The sequence below is a fragment of the Euprymna scolopes genome, chromosome 8 (genome assembly GCF_053919585.1).
Source record: "Euprymna scolopes isolate OS-2025 chromosome 8, ASM5391958v1, whole genome shotgun sequence".
In the NCBI taxonomy this organism is placed as follows: Eukaryota; Metazoa; Mollusca; class Cephalopoda; order Sepiida; family Sepiolidae; genus Euprymna; species Euprymna scolopes.
In genome coordinates this window covers 52458914-52476677 of record NC_136489.1, presented here as the reverse complement: position 1 = coordinate 52476677, position 17764 = coordinate 52458914, and the positions used below count along the sequence as shown (strand labels likewise).

Genomic DNA, 17764 nt, shown 5'->3' with positions numbered 1-17764 from the left:
AATTCATTCTGGAATATATATTTTAAAATAAGCACAATTTATTCGGGCATATATATTTTAAAAAAGCACAATTCATTTCGGAATATATATTTTAAAAAACACCCAATTCATTCTGGAATATATGTTTTTTAAAAAAAGCGCAATTTATTCTTGAATATATATTTTTAAAAAGGCACAATTCATTCTGGAATATTTATTTTTAAAAAACACACAATTTATTTTGGAATATATATTTAAAAAAACACACACAATTCATTCTGGAATAAATACTTAAAAAACACACACACACAATTTATTCTGGAATATATATTTTTAAAAAACATACAATTCATTCTGGAATATATATTTAAAAAGACACACAAGTCATTTTGGAATATACCAGTATTCATTGCTGTCGACTTTATAACTCTTTCTGAAATATCTTTTTCATACTATCATTTTAAATGCAATTTCCAATTTTTTTACTAATAAGCAAAATTTTCATTACCTACATCTATTTTACTAATAACATTTCCGCTGATAAGATGAATCATTCATTAAAAATCATTAATTAAAATCGTTTATTTTCCTTGTAACACATATTTTTCGTGAATCTATATGATTTAATTCAGAATTTCCATTCATATATATGTATATATATATATATATATATATATATATATGTGTGTGTGTGTGTGTGTGTGTGTGTAGTAAGTTATGAATATATATATGGCAATTAAGCTACACAGAATATTCCGCATTTCATTCTCGTGGGAATTCGTCAGGCTTATCATAAAAACTGGAATATACATTTTTTTAAAAAAAGCACAATTCATTTTGGAATATATCAGTATTCGTTGCTTTTGATTTTGTAACTCTTCCTGGAATATCTTTGAAAGAATCCGGGTTGAAAGATAAGCTTGACGAATTCTCACGAGAATAAAATGTGGAATATTCTGTGTAGCTTAATTGCCATATATATCTTCATACTTACTATCTAGCTCTACGTATGTATCGAGCACTGTTGAAGTAAATACTGAAAATTTACGCATAAAGTTATATCTTTGTCTATTAATTCATGTGATTAAATGAAATAGTTATACGATAATATATATATAGCAATAATAGTATTTAATAGTGATATTTACAACTAGGAATAAAATAGGTTTAAGGCTGATCCCAAAATTCATACTAGAATTGTCCGCAAGGCCTCGTGGCGCAGTAGTTAGAGTACTTGGAAAATCAATTGCGAAAGTGATATTCTCCTGAAAGTTTTATTCTCAGTTTGGGCGACTGAAAAACGCAGTTGCGAATTAATAAGGACCTCTATCTAATCATGACTGAGAAAATAAGAACATGCTAACACCGTGAAGTAAATAAATGGTTCCATTCGAAATGCCGTCCAAATTCCTGAGTTTGATAGAAACATTTCTGAATTCGACAAAATACCCCTAAAGAAGGTCGGAGATTACATCGACCGAAACGTTGTGAAAATGAGACAAGATAAGAACAGTGGTCCGAAGAATCCCAATAATACGTGATTTCCGCATTTAATTGTTCTAGTACAACTTAAAAGCAATTAAAAATTTGACCTCTAAATTAATGGTTTATCATTTATCAAACTGTTTAAATCGAACCCGAGTTATTGAGATTTATGTGATGTGCTAATTACTTCAGATTGGTTATAAATCTTTACACATAAAAATTCACATAAAAACGATTATAAAAATTCAGATTTATACAATCGTGGATATGTGGGCGACTTCAAAAACATTAACTGATTTGCATTTTTCTTTAAATTTTCACATTTATGAAATGATCTTTAATTGACCATTCCTTCTGTGTTCTTATTAGATAATTGGTTTCATTTTACTACTATGTACAGTTTTATTTATATATATTTTATATATTATGCATTATTGTCTGTGTATCGGAATCTCTCTAACAAACTCTTCTCTCAATTTTCGGTCTACAGACTTGCAACTTGATACATAGGGAATGTGGACATGTGGAGCTAATTCGATTTGGTTTTTAGCCGGTAAAAATGGCTACTAAGACACCTTATGTATATGAAAATGGTCATGAAAAATAGAACTTGTCAAGCGTAAGTCAACTGTACGTATTACTTCTCTGCATGCGCAAATACGAGGGGTGTGTAATAAATAATGCCCCTGACCCACTTCCCATAGCAGTAGAGCAACGAAACTTGATACAGTTATTAGTCTTTCTCTACATAGGAACCACCCAGAGTTATGCATTTCTTCCATCGTTTGATGCAGCTTTGGAGACCGTTTTTGTAGAACACCCCAGGTTGATCCTCCAACCACGACGTGACTTCAGAAATCAAGGCTGCATCATCCGCGAAACGCTTTTCTTTCAAAAACAACTTCATAGCCGGGAAGAGGTGAAAGTCAGAGGGTGCGAGGTCAGGAGAGTAGGGAGGATGAGGAAGGATTTCATAACCACACGCCCGTCCTTCTAATCTGGCGTCATGCGAGTTGTGGGCCGGAGCGTTGTCCTCCAAGAGGAGAGTACCTTTGCTGATCTTGCCCCGCCTCTTGATTTTGATAACTTCCCTTAAGTTTCTCAAAAGTAAAGCATAATAGGCTCCTGTAATTGTGCTACTCTTTGCCAAGAAATCTGTCATCACTACTCCGTCCTGGTCCCAGAAGACTGTGAGCATGACCTTGCCAGCGGAGGGCTGCACTCTTGCTTTCTTTGGAGGTGGTGAGTCCAAGTGCTTCCATTGCATTGACTGGGCTTTGATCTCTGGATCATAGTGATGGACCCAGGTTTCATCCTGTGTAATCAGTCTTTTGAAAACCTTTGACTCATCTTCTTGGCACATCTCCAAATTCATCCTCGAGCACTCGACGCGTTCTCACTTTTGGAATGAAGTGAGCAACCTGGAAATCCATTTGGCAGACACCTTATGCATATGAAAATGGTCATGAATGATAGTTTCCACAGACCCTGTACTAATCTTGACATCTTGGTCTATTTGGCGAATAGTAATGCGCCGATCTTTCAAAATGGCAGCCTCAACTTGACGGACAGATGCTTTATCAATGGCAGAAGAGGAGCAACCAGGTCTGGGAGCTGTTTCCACAGACTTCCGGCCATGTTTGAATTCACGATGCCAGCGTTTTACAAGGTCATATGATGAGTCATTATCACCATGAGTTTCTTTCATTTCATCAAAAGTCTTCTGTGGTGTGCGTCCTTTTAAATACAAAAACCGGATCACTACTCGACATTCAACAGTCTCCATTTCACACCTGACTTAGTTCAAACACCTGTAAAACAGAAACCACAATTAGTTCAGAGCTGTAATTTGCCACATAACCTGTTGAGATATAAATCATTGCACATGCAAAATTTCAGCTAGATCAGATACTGGAAGTGGGTTAGGGGCATTACTTATTGCACGCCCCTCGTATACCTTTATACGTTAAAGTCTGTTTATTTTTAAACTATTCTAATCTATCTATACTTAGCTCAGAAGGCTGCAGCCCTAAATGCTTTGGTGTTGATTCCAGCTGCTACCATCCAAGTCACATTTTTTTTACTTTTAAAATCACTAACATATATTAGGTAAGTGTGTACAGTATAATCATAAATACGAAATATATCATATTTAAGCATATTTTACAACCGGGCAGCGTCAGACAACCTGCTAGTATATATATATATATATATATATATATATATATATATATGTGTGTGTGTGTGTGTGTGTGTGTGTGTGTGTGTGTGTGTGTAACGGTTGTATCGATTGGTTTCCTAGAGGTAAATCCAATGAAACCCGTGTGATTATTAAAGAGTGCTCAATGGATGACAGAGCTGGCATATGGTCTATTTATTATACAAACATTATTGGTTATATATGCGCATACATGTTTCGGTGGAATCCTAATTGAAGGAGACTACCTCATCGGACTCAAAAAAGTAAAGATTACATTCGGTTTTTATAGGATATTCGGGTGTGGTATCCGCTTTGGAAGAAAGTGGGGTGTATACTTTGTAAAGGTGAGCAGTAGGGGTTTTGGAGGGAGGTGAGATAATGAAAGGGAGTAAGGTAGGGGATTATATATATATATATATATAAGTAATTTTATGTGTTTGTGTGTGCGTGCAGAACGGTTTCTGTCAAACTACTCTGTGGCATTTTTTGGTCTACAGACTGGAAACTTGATATTATGACCTGTGTAACAAATTAGATTTGGTTTTCAACTGGTAAAAAGTATATGCTCAGGAGTGGAACAGAATTGAAAAAGTAGAATCTTTATATTTTTAATATTTTTTTCATTCATATTGTATACTAACTTAATTTTAAAAAGGCTATTTTAAAGTGTCGGCACTCAACACCGACAATTTGAAATTATTGCAATTTTTGTTAACCACACTAGCAATATTAGTCATCTTCGTCTTCTTTCTTTGTGAAATTCGTACATTTCCTCCTTTTGTGAAAAAGAAACGTTTTAAGGCTAAACAATTTAATAATTGTAACTCTTCGACAAATTAAGTTTTTGTGGGGCGATATATAATTGACGAATTTGATACGTTCAACCCAACTTGCTTGATACCAAAGGAACATTGATTAAATCGGTTCAATTCGCACATGTATTACAAAAATCTTTATATCCTCTAAAACGCCAAGCAAACATAATGTTTTTCAGCCGTAAGTAAAATTATCGCTAACGCTCTGCACTTTCATCTTCAAAATTTTAATCGCTATTCGATAATTCATTTAATGTACATTTTTTCCTATTTTTTTTTTAATTTGTTCGAACTTGTTTTCTTCTAACATTTCATTTTTTATTAGGTTTTCTTTGAAATTTTCCTCTAGTCGAATTGTTGTCCTTAAAGATGTCTAACAATGCACTTATTATTCCACTTTCTTAACTGAAAGAAGGTTCGCGACTTTATTATGGATTTTACACGACTGTAACTTTTCTCACAAGGACATAAATTGTTCACTTTTTAGCGAGAGAAAAAAGTAATCTCTATTAAATTTATTTACGTGCTTCTGACTAAAAAATAAAAAAGGAAAACTAAATCGACAGATCACTGCTTGATTTTTGTTTTTCGCGATCGAACGAATCATGTTCGTTTTGAAATCCTTTTTAATTTTCCTCGAAAGCGAAAACTTTTCTGACATTGAAGATTTTCTTTTCGATGGGTTCATAAGAACCCATCGAAAAGAAAATGGATGGAACGATCCCAATATTTTTCCTGATTCCGATACAATTCTCCATTCTGTAATAAATTCTCGATTCCGATACAATTGCAGATTCAAATCTCGATTCTTTATGGATTTTTAAATATTTAACTATAGAGTTGTTATATGAAACACGTGTTAAATATGCAGATATTTTGTCAAACGTAAAAGTACTTTTGTGTGGGGGATGACCTATCGAATTTACTTTTATCAATAAATGTTTCTTATTTTCTCATTACTACCAGCACTGGAATATTTTGCGTTAGACGAAATTAAATAGAAAAACAATTAAAAGAATCGTTTTAGCATCAGAAAATAGGCACATATTTTTCCGACGCTCCAAAATATCTCAATTTTTCCGATTTCCAATTCCGATTAGTCGTCCCAACATTGCATCTTACATCTCTTGTATTAAAATTCCAGTATAGCTTTTTACTTCTTGCTGTTTCTGTTGCAATTCAGATTTTCTTGAGCATATAACTTGTCTTTTTGGATAAAGCCAGAGTTCTCATTGTCAGTTTTGTCTGCAGTATAAGTGCAAATTATATTGTATTCGAATATGTTCGAGTTCTTCGTCGTTATTTTGATTCGATAATAAATAAGACAACTCAGTGGCATATTTACAAAGTTGTGTATTTACAGAAGAACAGAATAATAGGTTACAAGAACGCTGGAAGAGATAGACAGCCCATCATTCATCGTAGACTTAATTTAAATATATATTAGATTTAATTATATATATATGTGTGTGTGTGTGTGTGTGTAAAGAGAGGGGGGAATTTGAGTATGTAAATTGACAATTAGAAAGTTTTTGTTGACTAACATTAAAAACAACGTATTCATTCTTTTGCAGACTGTTATCCTCCTCTTCAAATTTACTGTTTCACCACGTTTCAACCAACTTGTCGTCTAGCCTTCTTCAAGTGGTTAACTGCGATGGAATATGAATGCTAAGTCTTGTAACTTATTCCCAGTAATTACTGCCTTCCATAATTGTTGTCTTACCACGTTTTTGGCCAACTGATCCTCTGGACTGATTGGATAGGATTGAAACCGCTATCTTTAGACAATACTCAACTGGAAACGTGGAGACTCAATGCCTCTATCCACGGCGCCACATCACAAACGATGATCAAGGAATACAATATAGAATGCATTATTTTCTCATTTTATGAAGTTTTAAGAAGTTTGATCTTTTTTAGGGAAAATGGCTAAAAGAAATGATATAATGGTTTATATATATATATATATATATATATATATATATATATATATATAGAGAGAGAGAGAGAGAGAGAGAGAGAGAGAGAGAGAGAGGAGGGGTGCAAGTATATATATTCATCTGTTAATATATTTAGAAAAATCGAAACGTGGCCAACTAACGCGATTAAAGTTTTCTGTTATGGAAAATGTCAACGATTGTTCTCGAATACATATTGTTTTTATCTACGCCATTTAAATTTGTTTATCTTAAAGCCATCCTATTCCAGTTTGTCGGGCTGATATTTATAAAGTGTTATATATATATATATATATATATATATATATATATATATATATATATATATATATGTATATATATATATAAGTGAAAGTGTCTGTCTGTCTGTTCTGTGTGTCTGTGTGTGTACATTTCCCTACGCAATAACTCTGTCAATTTTAAGTCTACAGGCTCGAAATTTAATATACAGGGTACTAAGATTTGAGAAAATCGATGTGATTGGTTTTCGGCCAGACATTTGACGATTAAGGGGTCAAAGTTCAACGATTTGACCTTTGAGAACTCTACCAAACTCCTCCGACAATTTTGGGTCTGAACACTTGAAATTTGAGATATAGACATGGATCTAACTTAATCACTTGATTTGAGCCCAAAACAATAAATGTTAAGGGGTCATAATAGGAGTCAAAGTTTTAAAAATTGACCGCTTTTTTTTTGTTTTGTTTTTTGCTCAACATACACCTCCAAACACCCGGGCAACGCCGGGCACCCATGCTAGTATATATATATATATATATATATATATATATATATATATATATATATATATATATATATATATATATAAGGTTGAAATGAAATTTACTGCGGTATTTAACTTTTAAATTCAGATAAACATATCTCGACTCAAACAAAAATTTATTGATCGAAATAAGCACCATTACAATCAACACGCTTTTGCAAACGCAAAATACATGTATTTATGCCAGTAACGTAAAAAAAAACTTGTTTTCTGGTTGTGATGAAGTAGCTGAAGGCATTTTTTATATCGCTTAAGTTTCTGAGGCATTTTTCACGCATGAAGATGTTTAAAAAAGTGGTAGCTGAGAGGTGTGGAGAGTATGGCGGATGAGATAGAGTTTCGTAGCCCAATTCATTCAACATTTGCAGGTCGGTTAAGCAACTAGCGGTTGGGCATTGTCGTAGAGGAGAATTGGGCCTTTTTTCTGGACTGGGTGTTATTGTCGCAGTTTCTGATGAATTTCATCCATTTGTTGACAGTACTTCTCCGCCGTAATAGTTTCGCCTGCATTCAAAAAACTGTAATGGATGAGACCGGTCGTAGACCACCAAACAGTCAGCACGGCCTTCTTTTGGTGCAACTGTGGATTCAGAAAATTATCGTGGAGCATCGTTGGCGTCTAACCACTGAGCTGAGTGTCGCCGGTTGTTGTAAAAAAAACTCTTTTCATCGCAATTAAAACCCCAATCGAGAAACGGGTCGTTCTTGTTGCGTAAAATTTGTTGTTGTTGTTGTTGTTGTTGTTGTTGTTGTTGTTGTTGTTGTTGTTGTTCAATTCCTGGGGCACTTATTTATCAAGTTTTTTTGTTTTTCTAATCTCTATAGTTGGTGGAAATATTCGTATACATTATGTACAATTTAGAAGCAAGTTCTCGAAGAGTTGGACGTTGATTGGCTTCGACTACGGCCTTTAATTGATCGTTGTCAGCATCCGATTGCCGACCACTACGCTCATCATCTTCAAAACTCTCGTCGCCGCCCCGAAATTTCTGTGCTATGCGTTCGGTAATGGTTCCTTTGCCAAACGCTTCGTTAATATCGCAAGCCCTTTAAGCAGCTTTTCCGCCTACCTTGAATTGAAATGAGAAAAGTGTGCGAATTTGTTTTTTTCCTGTCTTGTATTCCACATTCTGAAAAGAAGATATAATTGGTTTAAAACAATTATAATTTAAACGATTGCTAGAGCAAAAAACGCTCTTAAAACGAGGCATAAATTAAAGGTATTGTAACGAAAACTTATTTGAAAATACATCATTTGAAATCAAAATCAAAAATGTCGCAAGAACTTTCTTCTCAACCTAATAGTATATTCTTTACCTAGATCGTGGAGGTGAATAGACATTACTGCACGCAACAAGTGCAATAATCAACATGCTAACTGTTTTAATCTGGAAAGCCTCAAGTTTACAATCTTCACCAGGAGATCGATCTTAACCTGAGTCTTCTTTTCTTATGTGCCTTCCAACGAAGCCTACAACGTGTTAGGTCTGCATGATAACACGTGTGTAAACTTGGGTACTACGTTACACACCATGACAGAGTCGGTACGTGTGCCCATAAAATTGTCATATCAGACCCGTACTAATTCATTGGGTTCTGAATATGACCTTAAACTATATCCAATCATGTGACCCTAGCTTGCGGGCTTTGGGGAGTGTGGAGTCACCCTTTAATTGCCATTGCTCTCAGGTTCACTCTGACCCGGAGTGGTAGTACCTATTAGGGTCCCAACTATGGGTGAAATAGAAACCTGCTTGAAAATATATATATATATATATATTCTATTTAAAAACTTTTCTTCAAAATAACTGGATTTGGCATTAAATAACCTGAAAAGAGTTGATATGCCATAAAACAAAAGCAACCAACAAACTAATTCATTGAGTGGTATCTCAGACAATAAACAATGAACCAACTTTGACTTAGTGTGACATACGAGATAGGGCAACTCTTCCATTGCAGCCAAAATGGGGAGATAATTTCTAAGAGGATGACATGAACACTGGGCAGATTTAGTTCGCCAACAGATAAAACTAACCTGAGAGCCAGAAACGCAAGGACGTCTATTGAAAATATGAATTTAAAAGCTTAAAACAAAATTAGCACTAGTTTCTATTCATGGAAACTGCAATCAACAACTATTATGACGTCATGGGTGACGTTACAATAGTGTTATATTTTGGTTTTTATGCCATCGAACAATTATTAAAATTATTTCGTCGGCTTTGGGTGTACCGCCCTTCTGTTCCTTTGTGAAAGCTGGTCAAAAACCTCAAGCGTCATTTCAGATATACTGTATTTCTTAAAACAATCACCGAAAATGGAATCGCCCAAAGGGTAAGAATTTTAATGACTATTTCATTATTCTAAAGAATTCATATCTTGTAATAAAATGAGAATAGAACTAATAACAACCAAACAACTCTGAATTTTTTAGATATAGATGGTTATTTCATATTATTTTTTATCATTTGGACTACTGTTCTCATTCTGAGTGCTATTCAAAGACAAGTGACCTAATAGATGCAGTACTTGTAAAATTCAGATGTAAGTTAGTTTTCTGGGGGTTAAAGGCTCAATCCTAAGTATGGGTGACACTCAAAATATTATTACGAATTACGGTAAATGTGCAGAATTTGAACCAGACGTAACTAACCGTCTGCTCGTTTTTTGTTGTTTGTTCGTTTGTTTGTTGTTTTTTTTACTGTAATCTGACGTAAGAGGCCGATCAGTAAAACAATGCGCGGCAAAGGAGCAGAAGATCTTTGAGGGGAAAATATTGGAAGAAAAAAATCAATAAATTAAGTAAACAGCACACCCTCAAACGGCCGTTTCTAACAATTTTATACAAGATTAATATCTCCGCTTTGGATCAACAGTTGCAGACGTCAGAAGATTTCGTTTCATATTACCAAAGAAAAAAAATCGTATCAAAGAAAAATTGCGCGTCTCGGAGTGAGAGTTGCGTCATCGATAAAAGAGAATCCGTTATTGTGGCTGGAGATGTACCAGAACGAAATTCCAAGGGAATATCCAGGCTGTCTTAATTTCTTGTTCATGAAAAGAAAAAAATGAGAAAAAACATATATTTTTACTTTTTTTTTTAATTTTAAAAATTATTGTTACAAAACCAAGAAAAAAATGAAAAAAAATTAATACATGAAAAACACATAAAAAGTGCTTTTTTTAAACAAACGTTTTTAAAAAATATAAAAAATAAACAAAAAAATTATTCTCTTATTAATTTTGTTCAATTTAGTTTGACAGCAAAAAAGGTTGAAACAAAAGAGACAACTTGGGGGGGGGTTCACTTAAAAATTTGTACAAGAATAAACAGAAAGTGTTATGGTAGGTCGTTGTTTTTTATCTTCGTTATTGTATTTTTCTGATGATTTTATCATTATCTGTTTTCTTCAGTATTTCCCTTGGGTAGCGTTGTTACGCTTTGATAATCGACGACGAAACCCGGCGGTTGACGTCATGTTCCGAGCAAAGCCGAGCGGCCAGTTAGTTATGCCTGGTTCAAATTCTGCACAAATACCCGAATTACTTAAGACTTTTACCTTTAGTCATGACTATCGGAGCGAGAACATGCTACTGCCGTGGATTAAATCAAGGATTTCGTTGTAAATTGCGTTCAGATTCCCGAATGCGACAGGATACACCTGAGGAAAGTCGGGGGTTACATTGACTGGAACATTGATGAGAATAGTAGTCCGAAGAATTCAAAAAATACAAACAAATCATTTTATAAACGTCTAAACTTAAACTGTAAAACTAATAACAGTTCATGTTTACCCTAGCAACTCATAATACAAGGTTGGCAAAAGAAATTAAATCGAATATTAGATGCTAACATCTTCAATTGAGTAGTTATTTGGAAATTGAATCGCATGTTTGAATTATAGAAAACACCGACACTGTTTTCTTATCAACCTGGTATCATCATCATGATCATCATCATCATCATCATCATCATCAGGGTTTTTGATTACTTATGGAACATTAGATTTAGTGAAAATGCCTAACTATCACCAATGAAAAAACGAAAATTAAAAAAATATTCATGGTGTACGCATCCATGACAAAATATTGTACACAAAAAAAAATACGGAAATTGAACAAGAATTCTTATTGATTTTTTTCATTTTTTAAATAAACGACGATTGACGTTCTCTGGTTGTAATTTTGAAGAATAAGAGTGATAATTTTGAATAATTTAAACATTTTGAGAGTTTAGAAAGCCATTCTTAACATGATAAAATGAGATACGAGTGCTCATTAATTGCTTTAAAATGATTTTCTTTATGAAGATAAAACTATTTGATCAATTTGCGTCATTTTTGGTGTACGGTATTTTCTTTCCACCACAGTTACATGCATCATGATTATTTTTATTTTTGTTTATCATTTTATGGAAGTGGGTTATGAACTAACGCAGAAACTCCTCCTTTATTTCTTTTAACATTATTGGTGTGTGTCATTTAGGGTTTTGCCGTAGTCGCCACGCTTGATAATGGGGACTATATTTTGCTAGGTGTCTCAATTTGACGACAATATTTTTTTCTTTTTTATTTTTGCAGACAGGTGTAACGTCCCTCCCCACATACAGCGCCTGGTAAACGGTCACACATGTAGTACTAACCAGAGTTAACGTGGCTTAAGCTCGCTAATCTAATGGGTATACTTCTATAATATTGAACAATCTACTCATTTTGCATAAACAGTACTGTAGGTGGATGGCTATAATGCTCCCTATCTTGGGTTGAGCATATTGGGAAGTGATATACAAACTGGCATTAGCGTATTAAGCGATGCTCTTTGTGTAAACAAATCGAGCGGAGGCATTTGGATGATGTAAAAACATCGTTAATTCATTATCCACACAGCAGCAGCCGTATAGCACAATGGTGAGAAGCCTTGACTGTCATTTGAGCGGTCGGGTTTAGATCCTGGCTTGAGGCAGTTCCCTGTCTAGCCGCACTGATGAGCTGTGAAACAGCGTAACAGTACTGTATGTGGATGACTATATATATATATATATATATATATATATATATATATATATATATATATATATATATATATATAAATGTGTGTGTATATATATATAATATAATATAATATAATATAATATATATACATATATATGTCACTTTGTGTGTGTGAGTCCCTTCCTTATAGGTTCCCTAATGGCTGAGCTTATCTTTTTTAAATTTAACACAGAGGCAATTTGTATGTCTAATAGTGAGCTTAGATATGTTCGTTACAGAAATTCATCCGTATGTATCGAAAGTCGAAAAAATCCGATCCTAAAAATAGTGTTTTTTTTTATAAATAAAAAGAAGAATTTTTTCAGGGGAATGCTTATGTTACACCGGTAAAGGAGATAATAAAACTTCGCAAATGATTTCTTCTTTAAAAAAAAAACAAAAAAAAAAACAGAATTATTGACATCTGGGGATGTAGTTCAGTGGTAGAGCATTGAACTACAGATCGAATGATCCAATGATCAGCCTGTTTATTTTACCTCACCATTTTATTTTTATTTTTTTTATTAATGAGTTCAATGTACAATAAAATAAGAGTCACTATTCAAAAATCGCCACAAATCATTTCTTCGTTTGCATATTTTAAAACTAAATATAAGTGACTTTTCCAGCGCATTCATCGTCAAGCCGAAATATCAAACATGGACGAAATATGATGAACGACATTACCATTATTATTTTTTTTTTTATGCTCGTAATATTCAATATTAAAAACAGGATTGATTCTATAATAATACATACGCAATCTGCATAAATTAAAATATCTTTAAGCGTATTGTATGACTGGGCAACGCAGGGCGTCCAGCTAGTGTGTATGTATATATATATATATATATATATATATATATATATATATATATATATATATATATATATTGTTGCAAACTAAATATTCTAATTTTATCCGTTAGTGTGCTTTGTGGGAACTTGGCTTACGTCCATTGCAACAAAACTGTGCTCGTATTTAATTTCTGTCGAATAAAATTATATTCGCCCTCAAATTCTTTTACAATGGTGACATATTTCAATGATCAACGATAAAAATACAAGCAACAACAATACGTTCAATTTATTAAAACTTAGCTTTACTGTATAAAGCTAAATGAATGAATGAAGTTTTTTTTAACAGCGTCTAATAAATTAATATTTTGTACAATTTAGTTATAATGTTAGTCTCCTATTTCATTATAGAGAATGAATAACTGTCCTTATATCATTCTTAGCAGGGAACCCCGATGTTGCCAGAGATTGAACGAGGATCAAATGTTCCACCATCCCATACTTGTATTGTCATTGAAATTGGTGAAATTGCCCATTTTTTCAGTCAAATTGATTGATTGTCTGCTCTAGTCGGTGACCCACCACGATGCACTGGGAGGAAGTACGCGCTTTCCCGCATTGGCTTAATCAACAACACATTGTATTCTAAATTGCACTTTAAGGAACTTACTGTTGATTTCATTAAATTTTTATATAATGCCTTCAATCACAGTTTAAAATGCTAAACTCAAGTAGCATGGTTCAATTGTGCTCTAAACAGAAACATTCACTTCGAACTCGCCTCTTTCTTATCAAAGAACCTTGGGCCTTTCTGGTTGTGCGATAATAAAACTTCTTGAATACAATTGCGATGTTAAGCTTTATAAGGTGTAAACTTTGGTAAAAATTAGACTTTCATTATTTAGTCGGATTTTTTCGATTTTCGAGTCTTATCGGAGGCATTCTGATACAAAACCTGTCTAAGAACACTCCCAGACACATCAAGTACATTTGTGTAAAATTTTAAAAGGTCGGCTTAGCCGTTTTGAAGTCCATAAGTATCGATTATCGATAATCGAAATAGTCCGATGAAAGAAGGACAGGCGATTTTGACCAAAATTAACAACTTACACAGCATAACATCACAGTTGCATTTGAGAACTTTCATTACCACACAAGCCGAAAGGCACAACATATAAAATCAACAGAAGATTATTTGATATAACAGTGGCGCCTTTGAAATTAATCTGTTTAGTGCACAATTAAAGCATGATACTTGACTTTTGCAGTTTAAACTTTAATTAGTCATTATCACCGCACAAGCAACAAGCAAAGCATATAAAATCATCAGTAGATTCTTTAATATGATAAATGTTTCTGTTTAATGCACATTATATATATAAAATAATTTCATAGCTTTATCAGTAGGGTTTTTAAGTGCAATGTGAACTACAAAGAATTGTGGACTAAGTCACTGCGGGGAGGCATGTGAAGCTTCCTCCCGGTGCCGATGGGTTCCGAACTAGAGCAGGCAGTCAATCGATTCGATTGAAAATGCGCGATTACATCGACCTCGATGATAAAAAAATATGAAACATTCATTGATCATCATTCAATCCCGATCAACGTCTGGTCTTCCTGCTAGTTTGTCATAAATCTTCCTAAAAAATAATCAAATTTTGTTCATTCAACATTTTAAATCCTTTTGTAGTATTCCTCATTCAAATGACAATTTATCCATCTCATTAACCATTATTTGATGATCTTCATATGTGGTGATTCATCAGGAAAAAAAATTCAATTTTTATTTTTGCTTACTCACGTTCATCCCAAACATGGCATATCGTCACTTGGACGTAAGGAGTTACTATTTGAGACCATGTTTAGGGGAAATGAGCAAGATGTTGGTTGAAGTTACATTTAAACTTCCGCATGTCAGTACAGTCAGGGAAACAGGTAACAGGAAGGAAATTGCAACGTCTAGCTGTCCGAGTGAAGAAACTATTAGAGTAGAAGGCTTTCCTGTATTTAGAGACTACAATAAAGCGGGGGGGGGTGATTTTGTTACTAATCGAGTTTATCGTGGAACTGTAAAAAAATTTTTTTTAAAACATAAGTTGCAGACGTGGTTTGGAAAGTATTGTTGATAAATGCTTTTTTGTTAAATCTGAGAAAAACTGGAGTCATTTTTTTCCTTTGCGACTGTTTCTACATGCAATGTGTTGACTCGAGTGAAAATGTAACAACCACGTTACAAACGACTATGACGCGCGATGCAGATAAAACTATTGGACCCAACTCAACCCACCTCGGGGGACCGTCGCTACAAATACAAATCAATGCTTCGTACACTCTTCAGATACACTCTCAAAATTGAACACAGAACTTCCTACCTCTTGAAACGAAACCGCTTCATAGTCATCTTTAAATCTCACAACAAAAAATACTAATAATATACTGTATTCAGTAGAGAGTAGATCTTGGGATTACTTTCGGCAACCTTTTAACTCTCGTTTCCTATATTTTGTCCTTTAGTTTTCACATTCTATGAGTGACATTTCTGACAATGGGGAAGAATTGCTGTTTTCTGGGTTGGAATTCATTCATCTAACACTCATCGTTGGTTTATTGTTTTTTTTTATTTTATTTATTTATTTATTTTTTACTTTGAAGTAGTATTTTTAGATCCATACCGCCTTTTCCAGGGATGATCCTTCAAAGAAAAATTCCCATGAATTATGGGGATGAATGCTCATTCGATGAGGTAATTCAAGCATTTCGGAAGACCACAAATAGAATTTGTGAAAGAAGAGGAATTACGTGGTTTCATATTTTTCTTAAGGACCTTATTTGTCCGAATAGAATTATGCCATTCAAAATTTCCCAAACATATCCACTCAGGAATTTAATTAAATTACAGATTTTTAAACGTTGGATTAGATCTAAGTTTTTAATCCTATCCAAAGTGGATTGGTTTAGGTTACTATATCCTGGACTAAGACGAAATTTTGCCTCCATTCGTTATTACGAAGCGAGGAATGCTGAATTTAAGACAGTGCATCAGTAAATAATGCGTTAAAGTAGAATGGCTTTTGGGAAACGTATGACTGACGAAGCTTTATATTTTAGTGCTTATAAATGTACTAACAGGTATATTAATACGCTTCGAATTTATACACTCTTGATAACTAAATTTCTCGTACGCGGAGTTGGAAATATGACTATCCATGGCAACGAGACAATTTAAATTTATGGGAGACACTTTCCTCCTCTTTACAGATAAATGCAACAGAGTTCCACATGCGTGCAGTTCTAAGAAAGAAGTTTTGTTCATGGAATCTACATTTAGGTTTAGTCACAGATGAAGAGTGGGGGAAATTATTGATAGTAGTTTCAACTAGACGAGTGTTTTCGTGAAAGTCAGGCCAGAGAGGACCATAGATTGGAGTTCAGACGAGCACTTGCCATGAAACATTCGGTTAAGTCTGCCACCAAAGTTTTTGTATGGATAACAATCATTTGCTTTGTTTTCCATCTTATCGCACAATTTGCACGAATTTTCACTATTATTATTATTATTTTTATTATTATTATTATTATTATTATTATTACTATTATTATTATTACTATTATTATTACTATTATTATTATTATTATTACTATTATTATTATTACTATTATTATTACTATTATTATTATTATTATTATTATTACTATTATTATTATTATTATTATTATTATCATTATTATTATTATTATTATTACTATTATTATTATCATTATTATTATTATTATTATTACTATTATTATTATCATTATTATTATTATTATTATTATTATTATTATTATTATTATTATTATTATAAAATGAGGCAAAAGTAATTTATTTGTCAAACCATGTTCTTAGATATGCTTTGTGCAGAAATTCATTCGATATCAAAAATCGGAAAAAAATCCGATCCTAAAAATAATCTTGTTTCCTTACAGATACAAAAGAATTTTACAGGGTAATATTTTACGTTACACCGACGAAGGGAGATAATTCTCAGCAATTCAAGGGAGATTCAATTCTCAGCAAATCATTTATTCTTAAAATAAAAGAACTATTTAGCTCAATTTTAGAGTATTTGACTACAGATCGAATGGTCCCCTTTTCTATCCCGAGGGTACCTCACCATTTTATTTTTATTTTTTCTGATTAATGAGTTCAATTTACGATATAAGAAGAGGTACAGTTAAAATCGCTGCAAGTTAGTTTTCGTTTACTTATTTAAAAACTAAACATGAACCAGAAGTGACTTGTGACTCATCAGTATATTTTTTTAGCTAACTAAACATTAGCTTCGTTTAAATTATCTTCTTGATAAAAAGCATATTTTGATAAACGTTTTTGCAATTTATTTTTCATGTTATATTACTTCAAATAATTACTATTAATACCGACGAAACTATTGCAGATATAGAAGGGCAATAATACAGTAAAATTACAAATGAATAACAGCAAACATTTATTAATTATGGACTATTTAAAATAACGTATGCAAATTAGACAGACATTTGAATGTGTATATGTCTTTTCGCCGTACTATATATGTATATTTATACCATCTTTCAAAATATCAGTTTAAAACTACATAGACTCATATAAACTCATAAGAAATATAATATAAAATTCACATATTTAAAAATGAAGTATTGTTTCTAAATTTGTTGGAATTAAATGTATGCGC

The 17764-nt window shown here is 33.1% G+C and overlaps 1 protein-coding gene across 4 annotated transcripts in view; it reads left to right on the top strand.

The window, feature by feature from the left end:
* Positions 1-17764, top strand: part of LOC145283568 (uncharacterized) — a 138801-nt gene that overhangs the window by 74864 nt on the left and 46173 nt on the right. The window contains exon 1 of one of the 4 annotated variants that reach the window (XM_080132478.1): positions 1955-2083. The exons of 1 other annotated variant lie outside the window; for it this stretch is intronic. In XM_080132478.1, coding sequence (XP_079988604.1) covers positions 2043-2083 — 41 coding nt within the window. In that variant the 5' untranslated portion in view covers positions 1955-2042. Of the gene's footprint in view, positions 1-1954; positions 2084-9404; positions 9562-17764 lie in introns of those variants that run through there. 2 more of the 4 variants (XM_080132475.1, XM_080132476.1) reach the window with 2 other exon arrangements.